At 34.9% G+C, this 24,061-nt stretch overlaps 2 protein-coding genes and 1 long non-coding RNA gene across 7 annotated transcripts; 1 reads left to right on the top strand and 2 right to left on the bottom strand.

Moving 5' to 3' along the window:
- Positions 1-317: 317 nt before the first annotated feature.
- LOC128670286 (gustatory receptor for sugar taste 64f) lies at positions 318-10,552 on the top strand. Of its 4 annotated transcripts, none has more exons than XM_053745843.1 (12): positions 318-538; positions 4,304-4,527; positions 4,871-5,015; positions 5,965-6,083; positions 6,377-6,556; positions 7,647-7,795; positions 7,906-8,028; positions 8,428-8,582; positions 8,838-8,882; positions 8,969-9,137; positions 9,782-9,871; positions 10,388-10,552. In XM_053745843.1, the coding sequence occupies exons 2-12, from the start codon at positions 4,476-4,478 to the stop codon at positions 10,499-10,501; spliced, it is 1,341 nt and encodes a 446-aa protein (XP_053601818.1). In that variant the 5' UTR covers positions 318-538; positions 4,304-4,475; the 3' UTR covers positions 10,502-10,552. The 4 variants fall into 4 exon arrangements, with proteins under 4 accessions (XP_053601818.1, XP_053601816.1, XP_053601817.1 ...); XM_053745841.2 differs by lacking the exon at positions 318-538 and adding an exon at positions 2,551-2,892; XM_053745842.2 differs by lacking the exon at positions 318-538 and adding an exon at positions 2,551-2,913.
- Positions 1,073-2,227, bottom strand: LOC135309709 (uncharacterized). Its single transcript, XR_010369885.1, has 2 exons — positions 1,906-2,227; positions 1,073-1,172 (listed from the first exon to the last, which is right to left on the bottom strand). It is a non-coding gene; the product is annotated as an uncharacterized LOC135309709 (long non-coding RNA).
- Positions 10,553-11,786: 1,234 nt separating the features above from the next.
- Positions 11,787-20,854, bottom strand: LOC128670287 (gustatory receptor for sugar taste 64f-like). Of its 2 annotated transcripts, XM_064435940.1 has the most exons (10): positions 19,551-20,848; positions 18,173-18,291; positions 17,621-17,800; positions 16,477-16,622; positions 16,010-16,132; positions 15,478-15,626; positions 14,881-14,943; positions 13,911-14,073; positions 13,190-13,279; positions 11,787-12,654 (listed from the first exon to the last, which is right to left on the bottom strand). In XM_064435940.1, exons 1-10 carry the CDS (start codon positions 19,769-19,771, stop codon positions 12,601-12,603), a joined length of 1,308 nt encoding a protein of 435 aa, XP_064292010.1. In that variant the 5' UTR covers positions 19,772-20,848; the 3' UTR covers positions 11,787-12,600. The 2 variants fall into 2 exon arrangements, with proteins under 2 accessions (XP_064292010.1, XP_053601820.1); XM_053745845.1 differs by lacking the exon at positions 13,190-13,279 and having other exon boundaries at positions 19,551-20,854.
- Between the last annotated feature and the right edge of the window lie 3,207 nt (positions 20,855-24,061).

Raw genomic sequence — 24,061 nt, 5'->3', positions numbered from 1 at the left:
CTAGCGGACTTCACATTTTTATTAATTTATTTTATTTCTAATAAAATATATATTTTAACAGATTATGCCATAATACGAGTAAACAAAAGAAACTCAAAGTATTCTAGTTAAATTGAAGTGCTAGTGGTCCAGTGATGAGTCATTGGGCTACTAAGACCAAAACTGGGACCACGGTCCCAGTAGCTAGTCCCTGTAGCTCGAACTTAACTAGCAGGTAAACCTGCTATTTTTACTAATGTAATGTAAAAATTAAGAAAAAAAAAACATTGTTTGCAAATAATGCCTGTACAAATAAATAGTTTTCTACTAATATTAAGCGGAAATCATAAAGAAATAGTTATTTTATTCGTTTGTGAATGCCCTAAAGTATTTATTGATTGCTTTTTACAAGTAACGTGCTTTGAATCAAGTGGATAGGTGTTAGTGGAATATTAGGTTATTTTAGACGTACAAATTGTCTGTTTAAATATGATTTATGAGATGATGTTTTCAGTGTTTGTATAGTTGTTACAAGTGTGGTGGCATCGTGATTTACTTAGTAAGTCTTACAAGAATTTTAATGATTTAAACTGTATTAGTCTACACTACATAGAAAACAAAGTAGGCTCCCGCTGTCTGTCTGCCCCTATGTATGTTTAGATCTTTAAAAATCTTTAAAAAATTGGATGCGGGATTTTTTAATCAATCCGTCTTTTTTTTGTACGTAACCCTAAAAATGGTACAGGATATGAAATTGAGTGTGAAAGTAAATTAAGTAGAAGAGCGGCTGTACCGATCCCACATGAAGTGGGATGAGGGTATCTCTCTCATTCTTTCGTGTTCCCGGTTACAAGCGGAGCTGTGACGCCCTAAAATGAAATATGAAATTTTAAAGATTTGCCTATGATATTATAACCGGCTGCCTGCCTGACCTCAACCTCTTCGGGGATGCTATTGTTGCCTATCAGTTGTTAAGACATGCGTCCCTTAGTCGCCTCGTACGACATCCACTGGAGGATTTGGAGTGGTCCTATTCTTGGACGGGACCACACGCCACGAGGGTTAAGGGTAAGGGGTTGATGAATAAAATATATTTTGTGTTAATATTTCCATCATTTTGGGCTTGGTGTTTTATTTGATGATGGATGAGTTTTGTGGTAATTACGAACTCGACGGTAGTACGCATTTTCTGCCTGTAATAGGAAAAAACAATTATATTCCTCACCAAACGTTATGTAGGTGCTTATATGTCTATTTTTCTCATAAAAATTGTTCTCTTTGCTCACACTAGTTTCAGATTGTATTCTTAAGTGACAATAAAATGTATACTCTAGTAAACTTCACAGTCTATCTAGAGAGCAATGATAGTAGATTTTCTCGCGACATTTGCATTTACCACAACGAGATATTTAAGTTCACATACGCGCGCGCCTGTGATTAAAATATCCGAGTTTAAAACAGATTTTGTCACAGATAGAATCCGAAACATTGATCCTAATCAAGGCAGTATTCATAATTTTTTAACATTCTCACGCCGCGTAATTATATACCTTTCTATTTTTAACCACCGACGACTGAAGTTTAACCTGTCTGTGTATCTATATTTATGTCCGTAGCATCATTGTAGAAGCCAAACGCTTAACGATTTTGATCTAGTTTTTTTTGTTTTATTGCAAAGAGAATCTAATCGACAGTTTTCTTGGCTATATTAGAAAATTTATGTCAAACAGACAGCTCTTTTCCAGCGGATGCCAGCAATTCCGGAGTCAGGGGTTTCTTTTGTCTTTATTGCAAAACAATATGGAAACCAATGCAGCTCAGTAGCTCAATGTTATAACTTAAATTGTGTTCGTTATTACACGCCTCACCCACCCTTTTATGCCAGAGAAACGACCAAACTTAGGGACATAAAAAATGAAACATTACCTCTAATAACTTATCTTTGCCATCCCTAAGATCTTTAGTTTTCCTGTACTGATAATTCTGAATATTAAAAGGGGGTTCTTCTAAATGTTCTTCATACGATAGAGGTACATGTTTCGATTGATATTCGTGTAGAGGAATCGATTCTCTTGGAACGAGAAAGTTTCCAGAAATGGTATAAAAAGACGCGGCCACTTGGACTAGTACTAAATGTTCAAACATTTTCGCCTTTATCGATTTTCTTGTAAATCAATATTTTTATTTCAATATTATTCGAATTGCAATAAAAAGTTAAGCAGTTTTTTATGTAACGTACCTATTTTTGTTTATGTGTGATTTTTATATCTCATGTAATCATACATCGCAAAATATAACGCATAACGTCGTAATATTTGCCATCCCTCTCAAAATTAAAGTATTTTTAAGTCTACTACCTATTTGGCATTGAAATAGTATAAAATTATGCGACAATTTTAAAATATATTTTATTGCTATCAGATTTAATTGAAGTCACCCAAAGGCACCTGACATGAGTCTTACTCCTGCTCTGAGTCTTACTTACTGCCATCTCATGGCAAATTAACAATACAAAGATTTCATATAGGTTAACTGTTTCGTACATAATATGAGCGAAACTTTCGTTAACTGCTTCGAGTCGTTTTACTCGAACACTTAACCCTTCTGTTAAGTGTTCCAGCATTCAACATCACTTATAGGCAGTTAACAAGATAGTTAATGTCAATATTTTTTTTTTATTTGCCACAAATACCAAAGAAATGGACTGAAAGATGGAATTGTTAACTTACACATATATAATGTTATTATTAATTCTACACAATATTGCTAACCAATGCGAAAGTAGTCGATTTCGAACAATGTAGCAACCGTATTGTTTGCATTCTTTGTACGAGATTGCATCCGTGCTGTGACGTTCATAACTCAGCTTATAATTTTATTATCTTCGTGACAAACTGGAGTGTTGCTGGAAAGGTTCCAAGTTTTGTTAACCACGTGAATAATTGCGTATTTCCCACATAGTTTTAATTTTAATTTTTTATTCTTCTTGCTATTCTACTAAAGGTTGCCTCGTAGAAATTGCTCACAGCGATAAGGCCGCCTTTACTTAATCTCACATTTGAAATTGTAACTGTACTTATGAAAGTAGAAACCTAGATTAAAGCTAGTTAGAGTATAAAACATTAGCTTCCAAAAACAAATTAACTATAATCTAAAACAAATGAAATACAAGAAATAAAAATAAATTACGTTTAAAAATGATACAAATCTATCCAATTTGGGTTGGACTGTAATTATGGTACACTCACGCGAACCTCAACATAGTAGAGTTAGGTGTACCACGAATAAATAAATTGTGATCGAACTCAACCTATTATTATGGCAAATCGTTGTACTCTGCTAACGAATGACGTCAGTTATGAAAAAAAGTATAGGTTCCGTAGGACAAGAAGTTTATGGAAAAAAGAGTGGATGGAGCGAACGAGAAGACAGCTTCGTGGAGAGTGGTGAAGCTTTGTCCAAGAGTGGGCTGATAATAATAATATGAAGAGGTTCCGTAGAAAATTAGTTTTATGATGATCACAAAATATTGAAAACTACCGGCATGTTGCGGCATCGCTCGGCAAAAAATAAATTACACATTTAAACTTTAATCAGGAATCACTTTATCTATTAAAAAACGCATTCAAATCCATTACTAACCATACATAGGGACTGACAGTGGTAAGCGACTTTGTTTTACACTATGTAGTAATTATGAGCTTATAGTCAAAAATGGAAAACAGAATTGATGAAATTCGATCTTTCCCAGTCATATTAATGGCAAAATATATAGATTTATTGTTTACCTTCTGAGTTTTACACATACTTCTTTATTCGATTAACCAAATAAAAAAGTCATAAATAAAACGTCCTACTCGTACTTAAATCATTTTACTGTTGACTGCGTAATTATAATAGCAGGACAGCACGAAATTTTAGTCAGATATATATTCGTTCAATGTTTATAAATTTATGAAATAGGTACCTAACTATTGACTAATTTTTACTACTCATCATCAACAATACATTTAGGAACGAAGTACTTGTCGATGGAGTATAATGCTGCCCTGCCATAGATTTTACCTTCCTATACGACACGATATTTCATCTATGGCTGCTCTTCTTGGCTTTACTCTTCTAGCTTTAATTTTTCTTCAATAATGTATTTCATAACGTCGTCGTGTTTTATAAGGTGACTAATGATTAATAAGCTTGACTAAAAAGTGTAATTAGTGTAATTCATCATTAGCCTTCCTACTACTCGTAATAAGTATAATAAGAAATGTTATATCACAATAATCACAGTAAAACAGACAATTTTTAACTTTCACTATAATTGCAGTGTATTCATGTACAATTAAAATTAGTCCCACTCAAAGATTAAAGAAGCCGAAGGAACCCTAATAACGACACGAAAGTGTACAAAAATTATCGTCCATTTGTCGCAACAGACTGGTTCAGGAGCTAAAATTGATGGTTAATCAATTGACATTTAGGCATAGACAATAATAGGCATGAGCCACAAGAATCCTGGGAAAACCATGTCCCTCTGGATATCATCAAAGAGTAAGTGAATATTTATGTTTGTGTTTATACTGTACGGTCAATTACAATTAATAGAGAACTTCTCTCTTTTAAATTTTTACGTGTTACTGATTTCATCGAGGTTCTCATGCTAATGTCCGCAATCTACGTAAAAATAAATCAGATTCGACTGTGATTTTACAACTGGTCGCCTGCCTGACGTCAAGCCTAATTGAGAATGCTATTGCTCCTTATCTAGGAGCAATAGCATTATTCGCTACATAAAGACATGCGAGAACATGGATTAGTAATTGCTCCTATTCCAGTCAACGTTACATCTTTAAATATGAAATCTGTGTATATAGTATAACACCTTTTTGTTCAGAAAACAGAGTTAACGTAAAGGAGATAAAATTAAACAAAACGCCGGCAACATTTCATAATTCTTTGAAGGCAACGCTCATAGTTGGGCAGTTGTTCTCACTGATGCCTGTAGTTGGTATTGCTGGGGATGACCCTGCCAATTTAAGGTGAGTGACCAAACCCTTTTAATTTTCTTTCTCTAAGAAGCTTTAATTTACTTTTAAGCTTTATTTTACATTTCAGCGTCTGTTTGAAATAACTTTATTGTTCATAATAGAAAAGGAACAGAACAGAAATTGAAGAGCAACTTAAAAGTTTCGAACGTATCCCATCGAGAGATCTCCTCCAGTCAACCAGTAAGCATCCATGGGTCTGCTTGTCTACTATCTCTTCAAAACTTCACACGGTTCACACGGTTACAACTTCCAATGATCTGACTACTAGGAGACTGAAGGGTCTCTTAGTAGTCAGACCATTGGTCAGATATATTCTTGATAACATCGAACCAGCACTTTTTGAGTTTGCTTCTTCTGCCAGGGCCGGAGCATGGCCCGGCATTTGTTCCCTACGTAATTTGTCGACTTACGCAAAGCGTGGTCGTACCAACGCAGGCAGCACTCTTGGAGTTTTTCTGTTATCTTACCGATATGACATACCATCATAATTTTAAGCCTACACCAACCACTTGATGGGTATATAGGCTCCCCTTTTTTCACGCCACTTTTTTCGGTACTCTGCCAGTCTCATCCATCGCTTTCCCGTGACCCAAACAATGTAATTTCACCATCAGCTGGTGGTATACCAACCGGTCCCTGTCCCTGTCTCGGCCACTACTGCGCCACTGCTTCATCGTTTGTCTTCTCTTCCAGCCAAGTGTCCTGCCCATTTCCCCTTCGCGCGATTCGTCTACCTACTCGTCTTCGATCTTTATTTGACGTCTAATTACGAAATTTAGTGTATGATCAATCAGAGTCATGGCGAGCATGTCACGTTTGATAGCTCTTTAACTATGTGCATGTATTGCTCAGTAAGCGTCCATGTTTCCTAATTGAGTACGAATGATCGGTTTCACTTTTATTTTTATTCTTTTATTGGTTCACTTGTGTAATGTTTCAGATTTGTTCGAACCTCATGGAAATGCCTCTACACATTGCTGTCGTTCTTTGGGCAGCTGTTTATCGCCGTAATGTGCATTTACAGGCTCACGTGTTCAGCGACGTCACTGAAAGGAGCAAGTGAGTTAAATTAATGTAATAATTATATTTCCTAACTATTTTAGAGTAGATAGGGCAGGTATATAAGCTGTAGGAGAAATAATAGAGTTGAAAAGACTGCAAAAAAAATTACACTGTTTATGATCGAGGAAAAAAAAAATTTTAAACAATTTATAATATTTCTAATTAAACTTTTCTTTTATTATAATCCTTTTATCAAGGTTTAAAAAAATCTCACAACTTACTGACAATTTGTACGTATTTTTCCAACATTGGAATATTAACCCCTGACAAACCTATGCTTATAATTCCAGCACCGATCATATTCTACGGAACCACCTGTATAACAATGATGATGTTTTTCCACATGGCCAAAGCTTGGCCCAGTATGGTACAGCACATCGCCAGGGCCGAACAACTAGATCCGATTTACGACAAGAATTTGACCAAGCGTTGCAACGTCACTTGTCTTGTCGTTTTGTTGTTGGCTTTGAGTAAGTTAGCTAAGATCATAATTGAAGCTAAATATGTTTTAACACAACATTCAGAAATATCTTAGTGCATTGATGCTCGTTTAGTAAATCTTTGAGGAGTTCCGTCATTGGGAGCTGCTGGGTGCATCATCAGATCATGCTTATCATAATAGTACATTACAAAGAGAAAGATTATTTATTTATTTATTTGCAAAAACTTTTTTTACAATGTGGAAGGGTATGCAAATTTAATTGTACGGGTATGCATTGTCATACAAACTAAACGTTTGTACAATATTTTCAGCTCAATCGGTTGAAGATATCTGCTTCAAAATTGTGTTACAAGATTACATCTAAACAAATCTATTACGTATATTGTAAGTTAAATGAAAGCTTGTAAAAAGTGTCCAACTGAGTTATTAACTGATATTATCAATAACAAGTTTTATTTAAGACATTTTTAAGTACCCTCGTAAAATAAAAAGGTTATATAAAATATACTTACATAATACCTATATAAAATATCAGGTATATTAAATAAAAAGTTCTCAGTAAGTTCCGGATACGTGTTTAAAAAGCAAAAGTTAAAAACACACTACTAACTCAAAATTAAATGGTTACTTTACTTTTACCAAGTGAAATATTATAAAACAAAATTATACCAACAAACGTAATAATGAACACGGGTTTTAAATTTTATTTTGCTGCTAGATCTCCTGTTTCTCAGGATAGCCTGAGAAACATATCATAAAACATATATACTTGTCTATGTATTTATATTTCTTGACGTTCTTGTACAGTCAACAGCACATCAAGTTAACCTGCAAGAACTTCTAAATGGCGAGGTAAAAGCAGTGAGTTTGCAATGAATTTGGGTAGTGATGTGCTGTTGACTATGACTTAAGTAACCGGGCGTAAAAAAACGATCGATTAGCATTTGGCGGTCCCTGGGCTCCGACGTTTAATGGCTGAGAAAATAGCTCAGACGAGAAAGATTGTCTGGTGTCTAACTATCTACGCATATATTTTGTTTTTCACATATTTTAATAATTCATGCTTTCTTAGGTAGTTCTAAAAAATATATATTCTTTTTTTTCATTTTATTTTACAGTTGAACATATACTATCACTTTTATCAGCGGTAGCAGAAACCATGATATGCCACCCAGAGAAGGCATTCTATGAAGGATTCGTAAAACAATTTTACCCATGGGTATTTAATTTTATTCCATATTCGCCATATTTGGCAGGATTTACTCAGGTAAGCGAACCACAGATATAAAAACTAAAGATAGAGAAAGTAAAGATAACTTTTTTTAATTTAATCTTTTTTTTTAATTTCTACCAGTTTCAAAATTAAATGTCTTTCAGTTCCTCCACTTTCAGTCTACGTTTATATGGAATTTCTCAGATTTGTTCGTGATATGCATGAGTTATTATCTCACTTCGCGCCTACAGCATATCAATGAGAAGCTTCTCGAAGCTCAAGGAAAGGTAATGTAACATATCACATGCTTAGAGTGCGTTGTACCAATCAACTTTGATTTGACGTTAACTTCAACCTGCGCCGAAAAACTCAAAATTTTTTTCTAAACAGCGCGCTGGTCAGATTCAACGTTAAAGTTGAGCAGCTCACCCTACGTAGGGTTGTTGCACCCAAAGTTGAATGAATGGTACAACTCACCCTTCTTATCGAAATTTTACTATCCCACTAAGCTTGATTCGCGACGTCACAGCCCAAACTCAACAGGAACACGCGGACCTCTAGAGAGACTTCAAAAAGATTTAAAAATAAACATTTCATTATTCAGTTTTCTATCACTTATTGCCTAAGATCATAGTCTTATCTTGTCAATATTTTAAGGTAATCCATATATGGTTGGTTATTTACAGTATTTACCGGAATCATTCTGGAAGTCAACTCGTGAGGATTACTGTCGAGCCACGCAATTGGTCAGACGTGTGGATAACGTAATCAGCGGAATCGTCTTCATATCCTTCGCAAATAATCTGTTCTTCATATGTTTACAGCTGTTCAATACACTGGAGTAAGAGACGAACTTATTTTTGTTCAATTTAGTTATGTACAACGTATAGGTTTTCTTCAGAGAGTAGGTACACTTAACTAATCAACATAACCTCACTGTTATAAATTATTCTTTTTTAAACTACTCAAGCATCAATTTTAAATGGTTTTGATGTTCTTAATGGTCAAATGCTCTGTGGTCGATAATACTAAATTAGCACAAAATTATGTAACCGATTTCACGATGCTGTCTAAATTATGTTTGTTTTTTCCTCAGAGATGGAATCAAAGGCACTGGTGAATGTAGTAGCAGAGCAAAAAGGTAAGTATATTAATTTACTAATATTCAGTAGGCAGCAAAAAGGAATCATTAATAAAGCTGTCATAACAGATATCTGAATATTCTAGAACGACATTACTGGGAGGTTACGAAGCAGCGTCCTACTTCGTGTTTTCGCTAGTTTACCTGATCAGCCGCTCAGTCGCCGTGTCGCTGATAGCTTCACAAGTGAACTCCGCATCGACTGTGCCAGCGCCGGTGTTATATGATGTACCCTCACCGGTCTACTGCGTCGAGGTATATATCAGATTGAGGTGAACCTCGTGTCTAAGGTACCTATTTATCTTACGACAGCTTCGAGTTCATTACGACATGTCGCTTCAAGTTCATTATGGGGTTGGTCTATGAACTGGTTATTGAGTGTCGGTGGTTACTCTATTAGATGCCATGTCTCATTGCTCCGTCGTCCTCCGTTACATTAGACGTCCGTTGTCGGATCAACGGAGAACGACTTAGAAAATGTATGAAGTTTGAAAATTAACGGTGCTACAACTGAGCAATGGGGCATGGATCTGAGATAATTTATATGCATAAAAATGTCAGATAGTTTCAAATTAGGTATTTGAAATGCTTATACTTATTCAAAACAATTGCTAGATAGGTCAGTGTGCATGGTGAGTGGTGCGACTTTGCTACTCATATCTCACAATCGAATCCATTCGACATGAAACGCAGTGAACCAATCGCATTGCGGTGTGGTTGTCGTTGCGTCACAATGGTACACTAGTATTGGTTAGCTGCATCTCATTGCGAATCGACTCGATGGTGAGATGAATACAAAGACGCACTACGCACACTGATGACATACCACAACCAGTGACAATTCAATGTCACACATGAATATTTACCCAAACAAAATAATGGAAGTTTTATTTTTAAAGGTGCAAAGATTTCTGGACCAAGTGAATGGAGATACTGTTGCATTGAGCGGTTTACAATTCTTTAATGTTACCAGGGGTTTGCTTTTGACTGTAAGTACTTGTATACAATCTTCAACAATAAAATGACCTAGTTTTCGAATTTCGTATGAAATTTTGAAACATATTGGATTTACAGTAGCATTTTCAAAGAGTGTAGACAATACGCCGGCGGCCATTTGTAAAATCATAACCAAATCATTAAAAATTCAAGTTTTCACGAGAACCCTGAGTTTTGTGGCGTTACAGAGCCTAATGTAACCATAGAGCGAAGTGCGCGTTTGCATTTCACTTCTTACTATCGAATCGAAGTAAGACGCAGCGAACCAATCACATTGCGGTGTGGTTGTCGTTGCGTCACAATGACACACTGTGACTGGTTAGCTATGTCTTACTGCGCGTCTTACTCAATAGTGAAATGTAAATAGAACAGTCGCACTACGCATTCAGATGAGAGAGTGAGAGAGTAATCCTACCAGCATTTTCTGCTCAGCATTTCGAGATTAGACTTTATTAATTTAGGCGAATCATAAAGGACTAATAATTGATCATATACTTATATATTTTCAGGTAGCCGGCACAATAGTGACGTATGAACTAGTGATGTTCCAATTTAATTCACCAGATGCAACCGTGGCGCCAACAACTGTACTTAATATAACTTCGACGACTCCAACACCTTAATGATGTTATCACTACATGAAATATTATGAAATGTAAAATACACACATCAATTCTGTATAACACTCTTTTTTTTGGTTGAGTGGAAACAACTCAATTTTACAAAAAGTTAAATATCACTCCTGCCGCTGTCTTCTATACAGTTTACTTTCGGTTATTCATACATGGCGCAGTGGTAAAGTACTTACCTCTGAACCGAGAGGCCGATACCTGGTCGGGTCATGATGGAAAATGATCATTTTCTGATTGGCCCGGGTCTCGTATGTTTATCTATACATATATGTATTTGTTATAAAATATAATACCGTTGACTTAGTATCGCACAACACAAGTCTCTAACTTTGGTACTCTATGTGTAATTTGTCCTAATATATTTAATGATGTAGGTACCTATTTCATGTAAAGTGCGATAATGATAGTACACATTTTATACATTTTTGTGAACATCTTTCGAAACCCTTCATATTTTTTTTACACTGACCCCGAACTTCGCGGCCTCAGAATATAACCGGGAACACGCGAAGTGTAGAGAACAGGATAACCCGAATCACAATTATGTACTTACCATGTTTGGAATTTGCCTTATCAATTAACGATTTCTCAGAAACTGGTGATTCGAAGAAAATGTCCAATTAAGGTGGATTTTCTCCTCAATTTCTTACCTTATTAAACTTTGTAATGATGTCGTGAATAATTGGAGTATGTCGCTTTCAAAAGATCTATATTTATAACAAGTTTTAAATAACAAAGAAATCCTTTATTGCAAAATAATTGTTTTAGACTGGGTAGCATTTAGTAGTAATGTCTCGAATTTAATTTACCACAAAAATAAAAAATGTCATGTGTCTCTTCGAGAATAATGAAATTTCATTTCAATCTTCTAAATCGGTCTACTATAGTTTCGGATATGCGTGTGCTGTACAAATAACAAAAATACCAATAAAAATTTCTGCAAAAGCCATTTGTGAAAGATTACATTTCAGATAGCTCTCTTTTGAATTGGGATTGTAAAGCTGACACTGGCTTTACAGACAGTCGCGCAGACAAATCACAAAAAGTGGACACCATTTCGTTTTTCAACTCCGTTTCTGTATGTCGGCCATGGAATTACTAAGTTGTACGTAGTACTTACTAATTCCATGATGTCGACATTAATTTTCAACTTCATAATTTTCAAATTCAATGTATTACAAGTTAATCGTGGCGCCAAATAGTTTAGTTAATAAGTTCAAACATCATTAGTGTTCAGGATTTTGTTCGACGAGCGAGACATGAGAAAGAAAGAAAACAGGATTATACCAATATATTATTATAACTAGTGATACATTGCACGGAACTTTGACCCTAATCGTGCCGAATAAGAGGTGCTTGTCTTGTAAATATATGTAAAACAGAATTCTCAAGACAAAAGCTAAATATTTTCTAATATTTCAAATAGTAGCTTCGCAGAACACGAATTACAGTTTATTTTAATCATACTGTATTCATAACATGATCAGTGCAATAATAGTTTAGAATATTCATATTTTTAATCTAGTTTAATTACCTATAAACTTAATGTACCCGTGAAAGAACGGAGTTTCTTAACACAGGTATTGTATGCTTAAAAGGAGACTTCAGCCACTATGTTATTACCACAATGTAAGCCTAAGTATAAGTATTTTAATTTTTTTTCTTATCACGCCGTTTCCTTTACAGAGTATACAGACATAAGTCTCCTAACTCAAGGGCCATGTTTTTAATATAGCGTGCTTTGGAATTGGTGCAGCGGTAAAGTGCTTGCCTCTGAACCGAGAGGTCCCGGGTTCGATCCCCGGTCGGGTCATGAGGGAAAAAGATCTTTTTCTGATTGGCCCGGGTCTTGGATGTTTATCTATATATTTGTTATAAAATATAGTATCGGTAAGTTAGTATCCCATAACACAAGTCTCTAGCTTACGTACCTTGGGGATAGCTCAATCAATGTGATTTGTCCTAATTCTTTATTTATTTATTAGATATAATAGTGACAGGTTGCTAATATATTTCTTATAAACAGCCCTTGATTGACTTTTACGATTTCCGTTGAAGAGAGGCAGCTGGTAGAATATAATTGTGATAATTTATTTGTTGAATTGCAGTAAGACCAGTTCGTAAGTAACGATCGTCCTTAGAAGCTGAAAAAAAAAGTTATTATAAGAAAGTACAAAATTTTAAATTGTTATCTGCGAAAGCGGAACAGACACGATTGTCATAAATATTTTCACCCCCCATTACAGACGTTTGGGGGTTCATTTTGAAAAAATGTAGCTTATCTTTAGTTAAAGATTTTTAGATTATATATTACAGATTATATATGATTATAGAATATAGATCATAGATTTTGATGAAATTTGATATTCATGTAGTTACATGAATGTCAAATTTCATCAAAATCTAGCTGTGAAAGCGGAACACACGGATATTAACCTATATTCTGGCCTGCTGTAACTGTAACAGTAAGAAGAAAAATAAGAGATTTTGACTAAGTACCTAATTCATTTGATTTATCTATTAATATCTATATATTCATTAATCTATTTGATATGTGTTGCGTACTTAATTAAATGTAAATGTTTTGTAATTTATGGCAAATAAACATTTTTTCTTTTTTCTTTCTGATTACATTAATGAATTCCTAATAAATCAACCAAATCAATGAATGGTACTCACAGTCAAAATCATTGTACGTGTTACGTAGAAGAAATCAAGTCCTGTCAGAGCAACCTTTATATTGTTAATATGGGATATGTATCTTTCTATCTGAAAAAAGAGAACATTTTTTTATTGTACATCCCGGCTGATAGTCATATTTTTTTGTTGGGCAGAGGTGGACATGAAAATGCTAATGAAAAAACGTAACTGTATCTCTATCTACATAATTTACTATAAAGTTTGACGTCATTTTGATGTTGTCGATACGATGTCGTTCCTGATAATAGTCGTGTTAGCCTCCTAGCTAGCTAGTTATATATAAATAAATAAATAAATATATTAGGACGAATCACACAGATTGAGCTAGCCCCGGAGTAAGTTCGAGGCGTGTGTTATGGGATACTAACTCAACGATACTATATTTTATAACAAATACATATATAGATAAACATCCAAGACCCGAAAATGAAAATTTAAAATTTCCATCCATGTTAGAATTATATGATAGGATGTATTTTAAATTAATCAATAAAGATATAAATGGTGATGATCATTAATTATTACTAGTACTAATATAATAATATTCTAGGTATGCTCCGTTGTGATGTCACGAAGCCTGAGCCCTGGCCTTCTGTTTGCCGTTAATCTTGAGAATGTTGATTGTCAGCTGCCTAGGCTATGTGTACCTTAGTCGCCTCGTACGATATCTACTTTAGGATATGAAGTGATCCTCACTCACCTCCACATTAAACTTGTCAGTAGGTATTTCATACAAAAAGCTAAGTGGAACTATTGAAGTTGAGTGCACCCTGGCAGCCAGCATTAGGACGAGTAGGGTGCGAGCCATCAGAAATGAGAACGAATACGTGAAGTAAACTATATGTTCAATGCTATATACGGACCTGAAAAAAACATCAATTAGTAATTCAATGAACGCGTAAGTTTTAGAAGTGTCTCCTTAACCGGCGCCGGCTCCTATATCTAACGCCGGCGCCGGCCGCCATATTGGGTACCGGTACGGCACAGGTCGCTACATCGGAACCGTCTGTAGTGATGGCGATCGATATAGGTATTGGTTATAGCGGCCGGCACTACTATTGACAATATAGATGAGTTTATTCGACATTATTATGTCCAAATCCCGCTCGGTATTGGTATCAGAGGCTTCTGCGTGTTTTAGTCACTTATCACTTACAAGTGAAAACATACTGTCTCCTTGTGTATATTTCACTGTTTGAATAGGCTATGTTCTGAACTGATTGGCATTACGCCAACGGCCATTTTATGCACCATAGAACTATTCGTCTAAGATCCGTTCATCATTACAACTTGTATTAGTATTAGTGGAGCGTAAAATGCGCTTCAAAAGGAACTTTATCCAACATAGATCTGCTCGTAGGATGTGCATAATTCCTTGACTTGGTTTTCTCTAAAGATTACAAGATGGCATTCTTCAAAGAGTCCTGGGATCCGTGAGTGAAAAAAAAAGAAACGCTAAGAGAGAGAGAGAGAGAGAGAATCTGAGAGAGAATAAGAGAGAGAATCTGATGCACAATTTGAAAATTAGTCTACGAGTTTTCATAGTCATTGTTAAATATTTTCCCTCGGAAGATGCCAAAACGTATGAAAGAAATTACACCTGTATCTTTATATATGTTCGGAACGTTATTATGCCAATAAAACGTGGGCATAAAAACTTCTGCACTTACTTATACTCCGGAACTTCCAAATTTTTCGGAGTACACGCTATGAAATGTCCAGTTTGGTTCTTGCTGAAAATCAGAACATAAGAAGTTTTAAGGAGTTAAGTGGGCTTATTGATACGAAGAGAAAAATCTTCAGATTGTCAGCAGTTAAACTCTAAAAAGGGCTTTCCCTTATTTGAGTTTTACTGTGTGATTAAAATTGCTTATATACAGATCGATCGATTGATCGGATAATATGAACCATCTCAAAATGTGATACATCAAATTGTGATATGTGTGATACATCAAATCGCACCTCACTCTAAGCTACAGCTTAAAGTGAGGTGCATCAGTCAACTAGACTTGCGTGCAGCTGACGTTTAGACAAATAGCTCACTTGCTTTTTTCTGCACAAGTTAAAGTTAACGTCAAAATTGACTTGTAGAACCCATTGTAATTTGAGGACGACCTGCCAAAAAACCGTAATCAAGAAATTCGACATAAATTTCTCATAACCTAAATTGCTTTTGCAATTATCTTGAACGAGGATGTTTCCCAAAAAGCTATTTACATTGCGACCCAACATATTTCATTTCATTTAACAGCAAACGTTAAACTTACTTCAAACTGTAAAATAGTTGCGTGCAAATCCAGTAAAGATTACTGCCGAAGCACGCCAGGATATAAATTCCGACTTGATTATTTATCAGCTTCACCAATCGCACTATCTGAAGGTACTGGATGCGGAATTCATCACATGAAAAATGCTCCTGAAAAAAAAATGATAGGATTCTAAAAAATTTAGTCTAACCAAACAGATTTAGAAAAAGCCCCGCGCGCGGCGATCAAAACTATTTTCATGTGAAATATTGTCAGGACGACTGCAAATGACTTGCACTATGAAAAATTATGTTGAACCAAGCTTCTATAAAATATGTAGAACTAAATCTCTCTTCTTCACTGTTCCACCAGCCACGTTATCTCATCATTACTTACCCGTCAAACATTGGAGCCTAGGATATACTTTCTCCTTCGCTAATTTTGTTGCTATGTAAACTTTTCACACATCTTCTCTCACTTAAGTCAATGTTACAAAATAAATAACTATATACGAACAATGGCAATATTCAATTTATCAACATTAAGACGTTACCTGTTTTGAAGCTATTTTCAACAGTTCGTTATGCATCACAAAGTGTTCAGCCAAGTAGATGCTGATGACCATAATAAGGATATCATTATACGTCCACGTGAAGGTTGCTTGCATGTTGAATATCTACAAATACACAAATGCCACACATTTCATGGACAAAAAAATATTACTCGCAAATAAAAACTTTAAAATTTTGGAGATTTGTACAAACTCAATGAGAATGTCGTCACTACACCTTCAGTCAACAGTTTTAAGAACAGATTAGACAAAATCTAATAACTTCAACATATGACACACATCAATTTAAAAGGTGCTAGTGTGAAAAAAAAGTCTCGTGAAAAATATAAGTCAGTGGCTCAATTCGTTTTAAATTGCTTACTAACATAGGTTAAGAATTTATTTTACGAACTGACAAATAAAGAATTATTATTATAAAAATATAATAGAAAGTTTTACATATCACTCACTTCTACTAAAACTCCTTTCCACAATGTATAATTCGTATAGTTGAAGATCCAGGGTTTGTCGAAGTGGAAAAACATCTCAGTGACATTTGTCGACTGACATGACTTAGCTACTGTATATCCATATATTACAGATAGAATATGTTCAACTGAAAAACAAAATACTTTTATGATACATTTGTTTCTGGCGTGATTTCTTAAAATATTTCTTCCATGTGTATTCAAATAGTTGGTCTGATAATTAAATCTAGCATGTAGTGGTAATGAAAATAGTTATATTGAACTTTAAAAATCACAAATCGTAATTTTACATGTTAAAAACCATCGGCGGCAATCTCATCTGTCAATGTGTGAAAATATATTTAAACTAAGAACACATTTTTATTTATTCTTTTATCAGTGGCCAGTGTACATAAAACCTGGACAATGTGTCAAAAACAAAAAATATATGGGGCTTGTATTACAGTAGGCATAGGTAACGTCACAAATGTTGGAGTCCAAAAGCGTTTTAATTATAGGCTTGAATGAAAACAAAAACATACTAAATCCTACTAATATTATAAATGCGAAAGTTTGTGAAGATGGATGTGTGTATGTTTGTTACTCTTTCACTCAAAATCTACAGGACCGATTGTTATGAAATTTATTTATTAATTTATGAATTTTGTTATGTTTTATTTTATTATTATGAATATTTAGTACACGGGTAGAATATAACCTGGAATAACACATAGGGTACTTTTTCTCCCGAATTCGCCACGGGAGCAAAGCCCCAGGGCGCAGCTAGTGTTACTATAAACAATCCATTGATCAATTAAAGTGACATTTTGATCATCGTATTTCGTTATGTTAATGCATTTATGTTTTTTCTTTTTACTGCTTTTGGTCAACTTAATATTCGATTACTAGTTGGACGCTACACAGTGAGCATACGGTTTAGTTTAAAAAATATACAGTTGAAATATATTAAACTAGCGGCCCGCCCTGCTTCGCTCGAACTACACCATAAATAGAAGCCATTGTTACTTCTGTACGTCGTTCTGAATCTCTGTGCAATTCAAATATCATCAAAATCGGTTGAGAAGATTATGAGTTTTTCATTACAAAAAAGTACAAAACGTTTTACAATATTAGTATGTCTACTTACTTAAACCAGAAATAAGCATCAAACTCATGGTGATGTTACAGAAAAACGGTATATTTCTCTTGAACGGTGGCAGAGTTTTCTCAATCTCTTCCACCTTGGCCATCAGCTTGGGCCAGGTACGGCCAATATTTGTTAATATCAATATTGAAATTAAACTTAGACTGTAAAAGAGGGAGTTTGCTGGAAAAAATATGTTGCATTAATTTATAAATAGATCTCATAGCATATAAAAACAAAAAAAAAACTTAATCTAAATAATATAATATTTACTTAATATAAATCCAAATCCAGGTGACCCTGATTGCAATACATAATTTACATACAAATTATAAAAAAATATATAAATCTTTATGATTCATAACAAAAAAGTGAATTTTAAACAGTTTCCGAGAATGATTAACTAAGTAAATTTGCTTTGAAATTATATTATTTTTTTTATTGAATTCGTATCCCAAAGGTGGCTAAGGAGGCTTCAAACGCCTATTTCCTCGAACCGATATCTATAAAAGCTTGTCCGAAAATTAAATTTACATAAAAAACTCTGATACTCACTGACATTAGTCAAAGTGGCTTTATTTTTCATGAGCCAATATATACTAGTAAAACACATTATAATTTGACCGGCTAAACTTGCGACATATAGAATAGTGTACGGTGAAAGTAGAGTGAATCTGAAAATAATTTATTTTAATTATTAATAAGGGCATACGGCAGCTAGATGGGTCGACGGTGTAAAGGTGTACATTATGTACTTTTATATATTATTAGAAAAAAAATACATTGTAAGAAACAATAATGTTAAGCCGATCTGGCATGATAGGGACCAACACTGTTCAAATGAGTTTCTTTCGGCATTTCTTCTCAGCAGTGGTCGTTCCGAAATGCCAGTAGTTTGTAGCTTGTGAGAAATAACTATAAATATAAAAATTGACGAGAAAAAGTTCCTGTGAAGGTCTAATTTCTGAATAAATGATTTGAATTTGAATTTGAAAGGAAATTGCTGGTAACAACTGGACAATGATGGACCAAGACAGAGATGGTTGGCGTAGACGGAAATAGGCTATCCAGTGGGTCACGGAAGACTGCAGATGTTGATGATGACGATGATTATTAAGAATCTTTTTTACGCTACCTACTATAGTGTATCAACGCCTGCAACACTAGGGGAGCCACACGCGCGTTGCCTACTTTGTCGCCTAGGATCTTTTGTCACAGTACCCTGTAATTACACTGCCCTTTAAACAGGATCACCACAATGCAAGCACTGCTGTACTGCTGTTTGGCGGTCGAAATATATGAGAGTGAGGTACCCATGCAGACGACCTTTGTACCAAAGTCTACCTCTAGTAAAATCCTACATAACTATGTACTGTCTCTTATTTCTGTTTTCCCAGTTGCTTTTACCGACACAGAACAGGGTCTACTACGTCTTCTCTTCAGGTATACTACGTCTTCTCCTGTACTTCGCGCGTTATCGGCATCCTGACATGTCACACCACTAGCAAGCATATTATTATCATCGTAACGTATAATGTAGCACCTTCCTCTGCCAATATATTTTCAATATCATCAAATCGCAGTAAAAATGTTTTGTTCCGATTTTTTATTTTTTTATTAAATTTACTGTTCGCACAGCTTCTACATTCTATTTTGTGTAGGTTTTTCCTTTTCTCGTCCCTCCTCTCCCTTCGTGGGATAAATTCGTCTTTGCCATTATATTTTCCTTTTACTTTAAACTCAAATTGGACTGAATTAGACACGTGTACAGAATGGCGCCACATAAATGGAGACAAAAAGCAGCCATGTTATAGTTTGGCGAAAATGTTGTCTGTACTATTGCCTATTTCAAAAGTAGACCAAGAATAAAGTGACGAATCGATATTTAGCGCCTGTTAAAAAATACTTATATACTTAGTAATAAAAATCTTACCTCAGTTGGCTGCTATCAGAATTGCTAAGTCCACATAAAGGTAACAACCCTAGTATTCTGCCAGTCAACAATGCTTTTCGTGTAGAAGAATGCAAGCCGTGCTGGTCATATTTAGTCACTCCCAGACGGTCTTCTAGATTGCCCAATTTCGCAAAAAATGCGAGCATTTTCGAAAAATGTTTATTTCCAAAGATTAAAAGAAATTGTTTTATAATTCTCATATAACGACTTGAATAATATATGACACAAGCAATGAACACACTCAAATAGAAGAACAATGTTCTTATGCGTTAACTACGCATTAACTACGCGTTAACTATGCGTAATAAAAATCAATACTTCTGTTTCTATTTATAATTTATCTATATTAAAGGTGGTCTGTATATACAGGCCATAATAATAATAATTGTACTTTTGGTTTATTTATTAATTGCTTTAGTTTTATCCTTAACTTACTAGAATCAATCACTAACTGGCTACAACACGTTGCCACCATTTTACCTTCCGTAAGTCAAAATGTTGATTTAGGTCGAATAGCAAAAATAAACAGGGTGTTCATTTGACAGTTTAGGATAGTAAGGTGTTGCTCAAATAAACATTTGTTTTGACGGCTTTGTGTCGACAACTGAGCTGAATACAAATGTTAGCATTGAATAAGCACAAAGTTGCTTTTTTTAATCTGATAGCTGTAACAAAAATCCTGCTCAAAAACATAGGTATAACCAAGAAAATTTGATATTATCAAAGCTATAATCAAAATAGATAAGGATGGCGTGTGGTTCCGCCCTAGCATACAACCATACATCCTCTTTTAGGCGATTAAGATATACATAACCTTGACAGCTGATAGGAAACAATTACGTTCTCAAGGATAGTAGACGTCAGGTAGGCGGCCGGTTTTAAAATCAAAGCTGAAGATCAAAAATTTGCGCTGAGGGCTTTGTGGCGTCACAGCCCCGAACGAAACAGAGACCAAAAGAGAGAAATAGTGATAGATAAAGGTCCCACAAGTGATAACGTGGAACCTCGAGAGGAACAGCCCAACAGAAAAGAATTTTGAAAATTCTATTTTAACTCTAAAATTGTTTTATTTAAATTCTCAATTTACATTTATATCTTTACAAAATTTAATTTAAATTTTAAACAGGCACATAACTTTAATCATTCTACAAGCATTTGAATAAAATTAAAGCGAATTGGGACGTTTTAATCTCAAAAGACACTCAAAAGACTCCGTACTGTTGGATTCTTTTTCTTTTATATTGGTCTATGTAATGTAACCACTCCCCCTCACTTTGATAATTCACGTATCAATCATGATTCAGGATGAAAAAGGTAAGTAAGGACGTGTTTTTCGAGTTCCGTAGTCCTACAGACAAGAAATTCTTATAGTTTCGCCATGAATGTCTGTCCATCTGTCGATCCGCGGTCTAGACTAGAGAAAGTCTAGCCTACCTAACTAGTATGGGTTACAAATTAATCACGTCGACAAAGTGGTTACATAAAATCTTGAAAAAAAAAAAAAACAAAATTTAAACTACCTTTGTTGGGATGTATCTTTCCTATATGTTTACTATAGGGAAGATCATTTTATTGGTTATATTAAACCTTTCCTAAATTATCAAGCTTTAAAGTGCCAATTTTCATTGGAGTCAAGCGTGAGGGACACAACGAACGGCATTAGTACTCATACACAACGAAATTAGTTTTTATAAGTTTACGAGTAGGTTTTATAAGTTTACGAGTAATAGTTGACCAACGGTATTCTATTACAAACTTCGAACGACTTGTGGCATGGTACGAAACTCTGGGCCAGTGAATCCGACTCGCACTTGTTATTGGTGGTGTTAGTAAACTACGGAACCCTATACTGTGCGTGGAACACGCACTTGGCCGGTTATTTTTATATACTCGTCATATTCTTCAGATGTCTTATTTAAACGTTTCGTCACCTCTTATCCATCATTGAGAAACACGTGAGAAATTAGTATGAATATGAACATACTTTTATTCTTTACTAGCGGTCCGTTCCGGCTTTGCTCAGATAAGAACATAATACATTATATACACCTAACATTTCCTCAGAAATCACACTATTATTCAAAACCGTACATAAATCCTTTTAACAGTTTTTGTGTTCACGTTCATGTAAATATACAGACGCGTAATCAAACGGTATTGATCAATGCGGATGAACACACGGAACACAACTAGTAAAGAATAATTACCCAAGTTCCAATTTGGCGATTCAAAACGATCATTCGTCTGAGAAGTTTATACGTAAATACGCAATCTTCACTAGGAAAGTCGCAATTCATTTAAAAAAGGGTCTTTTTTAAAGGCAAATTCTTTCTTAGATTGCTCGACAAGCTACGCCTGTAATTTATTTGGTTCGAGCCAGGAATTTTAAATTACAAACGACTTATCAGCAATGTACAGTCGGGTACTAAATAATAACTTCGAGGAGGTGGCAACCTGGGAGCATCAATTTTCAGTAAAAAAAAAATTAAAAAGGGGGAAAGCGTAGTTAGAATTATTTTATATCATTTGAATGATTCAAATTTCACTTTTTCAGAGTGGATTGCACCAGCCAACAATTGACATTAACCTGCGCAGAAAAACTCAATGTACCTACGCCACGGTCAAAATTAACGGTGCAACTCACCCTTAGAAAACAAAAAAAAAATTAATATAATCAATCAAGTGTAGATACTCTTCTTTCACGTCTGTTGATTTCCAACATAACTTTATTTTATAATTCTGTAAACATGAGTAATATCTCCTATTTAACGAAAAGAAAACTGAATTCCTTTTATGCCCTTATTATGTGCTAGTAGATGTGTGTCACACGCTATAAAAATATATTTTTATTCAGGTGTTCGCTTACCTCCCTCTGATCATGGCATGCACGACCTATCGTAAAAGCAGGACCTTTTCGTTATTGGTCAATTGCAATTTTAGCTTTTTTGCCCTGAAAAAGGTGTCCGATTTAGGGAACGGAGGTTCTAGTAAGGTATCTGGCATTGGAGAAAGGTTTCTTATTCGTAAACTCAAAAACTACCAGACGAATTTTTTATGGCTTCTACCTATATTATTCTTATATCTATGGTTTCCACCAATAGACAGTGTGACTTCTGAGGAAGGGTTACGTGTGGATAATTATTATCGTTTTACCTAGATATCTTAAAATCAGGGACCGGACAAGCCGTTCGTTTGCTTAATAATTTGAAAAGCTTTCCCATATTCTTGTGTAACCTGTTCAATGGCTAACCCAATCCAATGACTATCCCATATGGTGATGCCTAACCCTTTCAAAGGATTTCCCATATGATATGGCTAACTCTTTCGAAGGGGTAACCCGTTCGTTGTAGCGCTTACCCTGTTTGACTTTTCCCTTAAATGCCCCCGCAGGCAAATGCCTGTCTAAATAGAGAGGTGTAGTTTTCATTACACTCCGTTACTGTGCAAATTTGCGTAGCTCCGTGTGTGAAGAGCCTAAAAGATACGAAACGACACATTGAATCGTGTAAATAATAACACACCGCTGTACCGCACGCGCTTAGTAGGTATTTGTTGTGCATTGCAATTTATTGTAATTAAGACCGTATGGCCTGAGCTTGAAGCATAAATTAGCCTGCTATCTGAACGGGTAACCCCTTCGTACGACTTACCTCAAAGAAAGGGTTTTGTAGTCGTTGATACAGCGCTTACCAAAGCAAATTGAACGGGTTACAGCACCGAACGGCTTTCGAAAGCCAACCCATTCCAATTGGAATTAAATAATGTATCTACTTAATGGTAATGAGAACAATTAAGATCAAATAAAATAAAAGAATTGCTACATAAAAGCATTTTTAGTACCTAAATATTAAATGAGTTTTTGAATGCTTTTTTATTGCCAATAAGTTTCGTACCCTGCTATTAATAAGAAAAGATTTATATTACGTTTTGTCACCATCGTACTTTATAATATTTGATTATTATCAAAAACAGACAAAATATACTTTAGCTTAAAGTATGCTTTAAGTTTTTTATTTATAATTAACAGGGTTAAAGCAGGTAATTATAACACGGACATAACACAGAATCATAGTTTAACATGACATTTCACACACACCAAATGTGTTTTGGCGGCAAAAATCAAGCTATAAAACCATCCGCAATCATAAACGAAATCGAGCCTCTATTTTATGGCCGCCATAAATATTTTTTTATTTTTTACGGCACATTTTTAGAGCCCTGAAGATCAATCAATAAATCTCTTTATTGAGTAAAGTCCACGAGTTCATATAGAATCTAACGCCAGCTCCACATTGTCGCCGAACTCGGACACATGCCGACGCGAATGCGTGAACATTGCGTAATTTGTATGAGAGCTTTTATTTATCGCAATGAAAAACCAGCAATGTATACTTTCTAAACTCTGTGTGGAAACAATGTGAGGGATTCTGCACACTGATTGACTATTTATTTCTAGATAGATTAGCCACAACATAGACTTGAATGCAAAA

The sequence above is a fragment of the Plodia interpunctella genome, chromosome 5 (assembly GCF_027563975.2).
Source record: "Plodia interpunctella isolate USDA-ARS_2022_Savannah chromosome 5, ilPloInte3.2, whole genome shotgun sequence".
NCBI classification, from domain to species: domain Eukaryota; kingdom Metazoa; phylum Arthropoda; class Insecta; order Lepidoptera; family Pyralidae; genus Plodia; species Plodia interpunctella.
The sequence above is the reverse complement of the archived record's forward strand: the minus strand, read 5'-3'. Positions and strand labels throughout refer to the sequence as shown.